The following is a 9,524-nucleotide window of genomic DNA, read 5'->3' as shown; positions in this document are numbered from 1 at the left end:
TTTCCCTTTGTTCCTGTTTTCTTTGACTTATACCCTCTTTCACTCATTTGAACAAGCCACAACTTTGGAAATGAACTTTGACCCCACCCTTCTATTTCTTTGCCGTCAGACTCGGTTAGCTACCAAGTCATGCTGATAACATTTCCTCAGTGTTTTTCACTTTCATTCTTTTTCTCTGGACTGTTGTTACGGATGGCTTGGATCACAGCACCAGGTTCTGTCTATGACCTCACCCCTCTGTAAGCCATTGTCTGCACTGAAACTAGTATTTTCCTAAAATACAGGTGTGACTGTTTGACTCCCTTGCTTAAAGCCCTTCACTGTTTCCCATTCCCCTTGGGATGAAGTTCACATTTCCTTAACCTGACTTACAAGGCCATCTGTAATCTAGCCCTTTGCTTAAATATCCACCCTCACCCCTTGCCCTCTTGCATTCTGTGTTCTAAACGTAGTGATTCCTCCCCCTGGTTCTTCAGACCTGCCGTGTTCTGTCTTGTCTCTGAACCTTTGCACATGTTTATTTTATTCCCCTGTGGAACACTCTTGCCCTCTGCCCACCCCCTGTGGCGCACCTCCACCACCCCTACCCAGGGTCTGGTCCCAGGTTTCCTGACTAGTTCCTATTCAGAAAGGGTAAGCGAGCTTAGAGGTCACTTCTGGGAATTCTTCCTTCACTGCCAAGTCGATTAAGTCCCCCTACTGTATGTTCTGATAACATCTTTACTTTCCTTTAGCATTGCACTTACAGTGTATCGTAACTTTTTATTAATAATCACCTCCCCGCAGATGAAAAAGTTTCTGAGGCAAGGACTCTGTCAGTCTTGTGCATTCATCATCTCTAGGACCTCGCACAGTGCCCAGCACATAGCAGGATTCATGGATGGTCAAACTGTTTCCACGCTCAGTAGCTTCCTGTTGATCACATAGGAAAATTCATGTCTCTCAAGACCTCTCAATCTGCGTCTTTCTTTCCTGCCAAGTTCCCCTGCTTCTGGCTTTTACTCTGCCCCACCTTCCATTCTCACCATCTCCCATCTTAAACTTATTTTTAACTTACTTTTAAATTTTTCTCTGTCTTTGTTCATTATATTCCTGTTGTTTTTCCTTTAACCCTTCACTTGACCAAATTGTGCTTCTTCTTTAAGGCCTAATTCAAAACGCTTCTCAACTCTCCCAGGCAGCATTCATTACTGCTTCCAGTGGTAGTGAACCTATAGTAATTTGTTCTTAGTTCCCAGTACAAGTATCATTCTTACCTTGTATTTTGATGAGTTGAGGATAAGGTCTATGTTTTATTCATCTTTGTGTAACAAGGTGTTAATGAAAGTAGTTGAATTAAATATACTTGGTCAACGTTAATGGATTTCTAGACTACTGCTTTCTACAATAGCTGTTTAATATGCATCTCTGACCACTTCAGATATTGTGGAGAACTAAAGTAGAAGTAATTTAGTGCAGTGAAAAAAAGAGCACATGGGGTCTGAGATTCACTCTGAGTCAGTGTTTCATGTGTGCCGTTTACTACCTTAAATGACTGGGGAAAATAATTGATCTACTTTGACTTAAACTGTTCTTGACTGTAAAATAGAAATAGAGGTAATACCTGTTTTGCCTCCCTTATAGGATTATGGTAAGAATTAAGTGAAGTCATGTGTATGAAAGTTCATTACACATTCTAAAATGTTATTTAAGTGTTGGTAGTAGTATTTTGACTTTTCCTCATGCATCCACCCTATTTTTGTGTTTTTTAAGACCACGGCACAGTGTGGCAAGTTTAGAAAGCATCGTGAATGAAGCTAAGAATATTCCAGCCTTTCTACCCAATGTGTTGTCCCTGAAAGAAGCCTTACAAAAGGCTCGAGAATGGACAGCTAAAGTGGAAGCTATTCAGGTAAAGAGCCTTTTGAATTGTCCTACCATTCAGGTAATGCTGTCTCATAGATGAAGCCTTTAAGCCTTTAATTCTTGAGAATAGAATAACTGGACTAAAATACTTATGTACTTAAAATTCACTTGTTTTTCCATCTGATTTTTATTTCAAAATATGTATTACCTGTTTAAACTTTACTTGTTTCTGTTGACTCCCTGCTATGAAAGATGACAGAATTAGCCATTTAGTTAATGCTTAGCAGTAGGAGTTTATTTCCTGCTGTGTTCTTTGACTTTTTTGCCATGTACACCAATTACTTTTTTTTTAATTGTAGTATAGTTAATTTACAGCGTTGTGCTAGTTTCAAGTGTACAGCAAAGTGATTCAGTTATACATATATTTGTATACTTTCTCAGATTCTTTTCCATTATAGGTTAGTACAAGATATTGAGTATAGTTGCCTGTGCTATAGAGTAGGTCCTTGTTGTTTACTTATTTTATATATAGTAGTGTGTATATGGTAATTCCAGACTCCTAATTTATTCCCCCCACTCCACCCTGCTGTCCCCCAACTACTTTTAAAATAAGTGGCAGAAAAAGAAAATGAAATCAGCATTTACTGAACCCCACAATACTCTTCGTACTATTCTGGTTGTTGTGGGAGCAGAAATGTAAGGGAAGGGTGTAAAGATAGAACCCTGGACCTCAAAATTGCATATTCTAGTTGGCGAGACATATATCATACATCTGTAGTTCAAAACAATGAGCTAAGTGTTAGCTAGAGATGAAAGTGTGCTTGAGTACATAATTTTTCTTCTGAATTACAAAACCGTTAAGCAGCATTTACTGTGTTGAGTATGTAAATACTGTTTATTGTAGAACTACACTGAAAGAAAAAGGAAGCCAACTCTCCCCCTAAACTGCTGCCCTTAGAAAGAGTATTCTAAGTGTCAAGTTCTAAGAACTTCTCTTTTACTTTCTTTTCAGTTGACTTTTTCTGAGAGCTGCTTAACTGCTACTCTTTCTGTTCTGTTTTTTAAAATTATCTATTTTCATCAGGACAGCTCCTCTGTTTGTTTCATCTTCGACCTATTTCAGGCAGTTGGTTGTTCTCAGATGACTGAGAATCCTTAGTTGGCTGCTTATGATTGAAGGACCGAGCCTGCAGGCAGAGGTAGCTGTCATGGTTTTCCTGTGTGATTATAGAGGACTGTTCCTCACCAAACGCTTCCCTTCAGTGGGGGGACTGGCTTGTCAGCTCTAAGAGAGTGGACAGCTTCTGCTGCCCTTTAGGGTACATCGCCTGGGAGAGGCTGTCTATGTCTGGGATTAGCCAGAAGGTATTCTATAGTCAGATGGCTGTAGTTGGGCACGAAAGGGAGTAGTAGTAAATATATTTCTTGAGCGTATCTGTATCTGAGCTTTCTTTTCTCTTTCGATTATTCTCTTCTCTGTCTATTCTTATTCTAGTACCGTAGTGATTTAATGATACCATTATAATATCTCTTATGGCTAGAACCTTCTCATTCTTCTTAAAAATTGGACTTAAGTTTCTTGTCTTTCTGTTTCATTGTAACTTCTAAAATGGATATATAGGCAAATATGTCAGTTAATACGTGGGAAGTAACTATTGGAATGTCAGTTTAGCACGAAACACTATGCCTTTCCTTCATAGCTTCTGAGTAGTGATGAATGTTATGGGGATATACACAGTTTCTTACAGGAAAGGTTATGTGTTCTGTCTGCTGGGGGATTGATGCACTCTGAGGTGTCATGCTGAATTATTGTCTACAGGCTGCCAACCTACTACTTCTGATATTCTTGCCGAGTCCCTGGAATGGATTACTTGTGAACTCTCACTTCTGTAATGATTCAGTTATTTAGTAAATTTAAAGCCTTATAAATTCGAAAAACAATAATTACTTCATTACGTGGAAACATTGAAACATTGTGACTTAGAAGGAAAATATCCATTCTTGTTTGTGTTTGTAGGACATAAAATGGAGGTGGTTATCAGAACTAAAATACTGCTCTGTAGTAGTTGGAAAAATTGTGAAAGACTTTGAAACAGGCAGAAGAGATTACTGATGTCCTTTCTGTAGAATGGTGGATGTTGTTTAGCGAACCATCCAGGATTATTTGATTCTAGGAGTGTATGCCTTAGACTTTCTTTGACCAAGTTATTTTACAACTCTCTCAGTTGTTTAAAAATGATAGTAATGTGAATGAATTAGTCTGTAGAAAAGCAATTAAATTTGTAAGGAACAAATGATTTTCCACACTGTAGAAAAGATGATTCCATTGATGGGTGTGATATTAAATACCTGTTTCCATCTACTAGCAAATTCCTTTCCTCATTCCTAATTGCATTTATATATGTTTGTTTTTAGATTGTCCTTTGAACTAGTTTTTACATCTCACTGGGTCCCTTGTTAATTAATAAAACAAAAATCTTTGACAGTGTGAATTTACGCAAACTTTTTTTAAAGGACGTTGGAAGGCTCTGTTAATTCAAGGGATATTGATACAGTTAGGTTCAAAGAATAATATTTAATGAAAAAATTAACGCTAAAGTCTTTGTGAGGTCTACCAACAATATATTGCCAGACGTTCTAAGAGATTGCAAATTGTGTAAGGATGCCCTTTGTTCTCCAGAGTGGCAGCAATTATGCTTACTTGGAGCAGCTGGAAAGCTTATCTGCTAAAGGCCGCCCTCTCCCTGTGCGTCTTGATGCGTTGCCCCAGGTGGAGTCACAAGTGGCGGCAGCACGGGCCTGGAGAGAACGGACTGGGAGGACCTTTCTTAAGAAGAATTCCAGCCACACATTGCTCCAGGTGAGGGGCGGTTTACTTTATGTGTGTGCACTTCAGCACCCTCATCAGAAGTTGCTGATTTAATACCTGAGGTGAGGGTTGTTTTCAGTTTATCCGGTCATGGTTACACAGGTGATTCCGTTTTGGGTAATATCAGATGTTGACCAGTAATCTGGAGCCTTGGGCAGACTTGTTTCCAGTTCATCTAATACTATGTCTAGAAAAAGAAGTCAGCCTGATCTTATATCTGCTGTTATAATGGACTCTGTCACTGAAAGATCTTATTTCTCAGAGGCACAAATTTAAAAAAAATCTTTTTTAATTGAAGTATAGTTGATTTACAGTGTTGTGTTAGTTTCTGGTGTATAGCAAAGTGATTCAGTTATACAGATATATTCTAAATTTATTGATTGATGGCTGCATTGGGTCCTTGTTGCTGTGTGTGGGCTTTTCTCTAGTTGTGGCGAGCGGGGGCTACTCTTCACTGTGGTGCGCTGGCTTCTCATTGCAGTTGCTTCTCTTGTTGCGGAGCACAGGCTCTAGGCACGCAGGCTTCAGTAGTTGTGGCTCGTGGGCTCTAGAGTGCAGGCTCAGTAGTTGTGGTGCATGAGCTTAGTTGCTCTGCAGCATGTGGGATCTTCCCGGACCAGGAATCAAACCTGTGTCCCCTGCATTGGCAGGCAGATTCTTAACCAGTGCGCCACCAGGGACGTCCCACAAGTATATATTCTTTTTCAGATTCTTTTCCATTATAGGTTATTACAAGATGCTGAATATAGTTCCCTGTGCTATACAGTAGGACCTTGTTGTTTATCTATTTTATATATAGGTAGTGTGTATCTGTTAATCCCCAGCTCCTAATTTATCCCTCTCCCCACCTTTTCCCTTTGGTAACCATAGGTTTGTTTTCTGTGTTTGTGACTCTGTGTCTGTCTTCTAAATAAGTTCATTTGGATCATTTTTTTTAGATTCCACATAGAAGTGATATCATAATATTTGTCTTTCTCTGTTTTTCTTCACTTAGTATGACAATCTCTAGGTCCATCTGTGTTGCAGCAAATAGCATTAGTTCATTCTTTTTTATGGCTGAGTAATATTCCATTGTATATATGTACCACATCTTCTTCACCCATTCCTGTTGATGGACACTTAGGTTGCTTCCATGTCTTGGCTATTGTGCATAGTGAGAAGCACAAATTTCAATACTCATTACCCTTTTCATGTTGATCAGTTGAACATAGTAGTTAAGAGCATAGACTTTGGAGTAAGATATTTTCATGTTTGAGGACTGGCCTCCTAGTGCTAACCCTGTGTCTGTGGGCAAGTTGTTGCCTTTCTGGTTTCCCTCGTTTGTACAGTGCCGATAATACCACCTACATCAGAGGCTTGTTGGGAGTTTTGAATTATATAATGCATATGAAGTTCAAAGGAACTTGTCTAAGACATGTGAGTGGTCAGTAAATGGTTCATTTTATTTTCAGTTTTGAGATTTTTTTTTTTTAAACCAGAGCTCCATATTTGGTTTTATTTTTGTAGGTGCTTAGTCCCCGAACTGACATTGGTATTTATGGGAGTGGAAAAAATAGAAGGAAAAAAGTAAAAGAACTAATAGAAAAAGAAAAAGAAAAGGATCTGGACCTTGAACCTCTGAGTGATCTGGAGGAGGGATTGGAGGAAACCAGAGATACAGCCACAGTGGTAAGAAATTATGTAGTGCATCTTGAATTTGCTTGGTGAATACAGAATTCTGTGAAGGTATTAGCAGAATCACTGTTTTTTATGTTCTTAACTATTCTTATTTTTGTGTACTTTATCTTTGGCTTTATGGTTATACATATTTCACATCTTTTTTAATATTTGGAATCAAAGAATATAAAAAGTTTACTCTTCTCTCTCCCTAACATTGTCTTTTCCATCTCTCTTCTTTATTGTTATTTTAATAGTCATCTAATATTCCATCAAATTATCCATAATTTGCTGAACACTTTTCTGATATTGACCATTTTTGTTGTTACTAGGAGTTCGCTGTTGTGGATAATAGCAAAGTGAACTTCTTTGTATAGCCTTTTCCTTTTTTCAAATCATTTTCCTACACTTGACTCTTAGGGATGGGATTACTGGGCTAGAATTTCAGAGCATTTGGTGCCTAGTGCTATTGTGCTTTTCAAAGGACTTATACCAGCTGACTGACAGCAGCTGTAATTTGCAGTGTCTACCTCTTTTAGTAGCATTCAGTAGTATAGTGAGTGTGCAATAAGATGTTTGTAGCTAATTAAAATTATGGATTTTATTGGAGAGTAGGAGGAATGTGTTACAATTACAAGGAGACTGAGGAAGTAGAAAATAAAATGAGTTTGGGCAATATGTAGTAGTAGTGAATCGCATATACTAAGTGAGTTCATATGGCTCTTTCTGCCTAAATGATCCTGTTTTGAGGCCGATGGAAATAATTTCTTGTTAGAGAGCCTGCCCAATAAGTTAGTCTTGCCGGAAAAATAGCACTGGAAATTATTTCAGAATTGCTTCAAAGCTACCAGAGTTTAAAAAGAAAATGCCCTGACAATATTCATAATAATTAAATTTTGTTTTTATATACTTTTTTGAAATGAGTTACATAAAACCTTGTTATAATTAGTCATCAGGCTTTGTTATTCTTCTTCTACATAAGTTGGAAAGTCCTAGAAAGAAATAAAAATTGGTTTGTATCAAACTTTCCCCCAGAGAATGAATTACAAGGGCGTGAGGAGTCAGTATTGATTGAATGTTTATCTTGTGCCAGGCACCAAGTTAGGCACTTCCATGCATTATCTTATTTAATCCTTAAAACAGCAAAAAGAGGTTAGTAGTGTTCTCATTTTTCGGAAAACTGAGATTCAGAAAACTTGTAACCCGGATCAGGAGTCTATTAAGTGCAAGAGCCAGGCCTCATACCAAGGCTGCTTGATTCCAAGGCATACCATCTTTCCACTGCACCCTATAGAAGAATTAAAAAGCACTCTACTGATGCGAATTGTGAGTGCTTGTGAATTTTGCAGATGAGGAATGTTTGCACAGAAACTGTCATGCTGCCCCAATTTTTAAGAAATTACTGATTTTTTTTTTTAAAAAGGACAATGCTTTGGACTTCCCTGGCAGTCCAGTGGTTAAGACTCTGTGTATCCAGTGCAGGGGGGCGGGTTTGATCCCTGGTCGGGGAACTAAGATCCCACATGGGTGTGGCCAAAAAAAAAAAAAAAAAAAAGACAGTGCTCTGTCACCGTGAGGCTACAACATGGAGGTGATCCCTTAGCCTTGAAGATTTGGTACTTTTGGGGTATTTTGCAGTGACTCCCTTCACTTAAATGTTTGTTGTACACAGGTGGCAGTTTTCAAAGAACGGGAGCAAAAAGAGATTGAAGCCATGCATTCCCTCAGAGCAGCCAACCTAGCCAAGATGACAATGGTAGACCGCATAGAAGAAGTAAAATTTTGCATTTGCCGCAAGACAGCGAGTGGGTTTATGCTCCAGTGTGAGCTCTGCAAAGACTGGTTTCATAACAGCTGTGTTCCTCTTCCTAAGTCAAGTTCCCAGAAGAAAGGGTCTAGCTGGCAGGCTAAAGAAGTAAAATTCCTTTGCCCTCTCTGTATGCGGTCTCGAAGACCTAGGCTAGAGACTATTCTGTCCCTCCTGGTATCCCTTCAGAAGTTGCCTGTACGGCTGCCTGAAGGAGAGGCCCTTCAGTGTTTGACAGAACGTGCAATGAGTTGGCAGGATAGGGCCCGGCAAGCCCTGGCCACAGATGAGCTGTCCTCTGCCCTGGCCAAGCTCTCTGTGTTGAGCCAGCGGATGGTGGAGCAGGCAGCTCGGGAGAAAACTGAAAAGATCATCAGCGCAGAGCTCCAAAAAGCCGCTGCCAATCCAGACTTACAGGCAAGTTTAGAATTTTCTCTTTTTTCCTGTTTCATGGGATAATATTTGTCAGTGTGTAAGTAGTAAATCAAATCTATCTTACCAGTAGATTAGGAAAGTAACAGTAAGTTGCTAGCAACTATATTACGCATAATTTCCTCTTTGCACGTACGCCCATAGGATTTTCTTTGGGTTTATACGTAAGGTTGTTTCAGAGAAGTATTACCTGGAAATATCATTCAGGTGGACCTTAGCGTTATAATCAAATAATTTGATCTGTACTAACTGTTGAATTCTGTTAGCCAGTTTGCAGGTTTGTTAGGTTTTGGTGGTCTTAAGCATACATTAATTACTCATGTTTTTGTAGTGTGTCTCTCTGCTCATCTTGGGATTGCTTGTCGTTTAGGGACACTTGCCTAGTTTTCAGCAGTCTGCTTTTAACCGGGTGGTGAGCAGTGTATCTTCTTCCCCTCGGCAAACGGTGGACTATGACGATGAAGAGACGGATTCTGATGAAGACATTCGGGAGACGTACGGCTGTGACACGAAGGTAAGTACAGGGCAGGCCGTGTGGGCACATACCTGATCACTGAGTTTGTTCAAAAAAGCTGTTGGACACTGGTGTTTGAAACCTGAAAGTGGAAGAGAAAGCTAGTCATCTATCTATCCTAGTTGATGGTGATAGCATTTTTTCAGTGCTCCAAAAAATATATAGATTGATGAAACTCAATTTTTTTTTTTTAAAGGATGGAATTTTTAAAAATCTGTATTTATTTTCCTCACCCTGAGGCTTAGAGGGACTAGAAAAATTATACATTTAAGTTATTGAAAACTTTCGTGGCTGATTTCATTGTTTTTTCCTTTGGGTTGTTAAAGTCTCTGTAGTTTTAAGAATCCCATTCTAGGGCTTCCCTGGTGGCACAGTGGTTGAGAGTCCGCCTGCCGATGCAG

The 9,524-nt window shown here is 39.2% G+C and overlaps 1 protein-coding gene across 1 annotated transcript in view; it reads left to right on the top strand.

Moving 5' to 3' along the window:
* Positions 1 to 9,524, top strand: part of KDM5A (lysine demethylase 5A) — a 77,745-nt gene that overhangs the window by 52,131 nt on the left and 16,090 nt on the right. The window contains exons 20-24 of the mRNA XM_007469469.1: positions 1,753 to 1,891; positions 4,526 to 4,705; positions 6,221 to 6,382; positions 8,043 to 8,594; positions 8,980 to 9,123. Coding sequence (XP_007469531.1) covers positions 1,753 to 1,891; positions 4,526 to 4,705; positions 6,221 to 6,382; positions 8,043 to 8,594; positions 8,980 to 9,123 — 1,177 coding nt within the window. The remainder of the gene's footprint in view (positions 1 to 1,752; positions 1,892 to 4,525; positions 4,706 to 6,220; positions 6,383 to 8,042; positions 8,595 to 8,979; positions 9,124 to 9,524) is intronic.

The sequence above is a fragment of the Lipotes vexillifer genome, unplaced genomic scaffold (genome assembly GCF_000442215.2).
Source record: "Lipotes vexillifer unplaced genomic scaffold, Lipotes_vexillifer_v1.1 scaffold395, whole genome shotgun sequence".
NCBI classification, from domain to species: Eukaryota; Metazoa; Chordata; class Mammalia; order Artiodactyla; family Lipotidae; genus Lipotes; species Lipotes vexillifer.
This window is presented reverse-complemented; position numbering and strand designations above follow the sequence as displayed.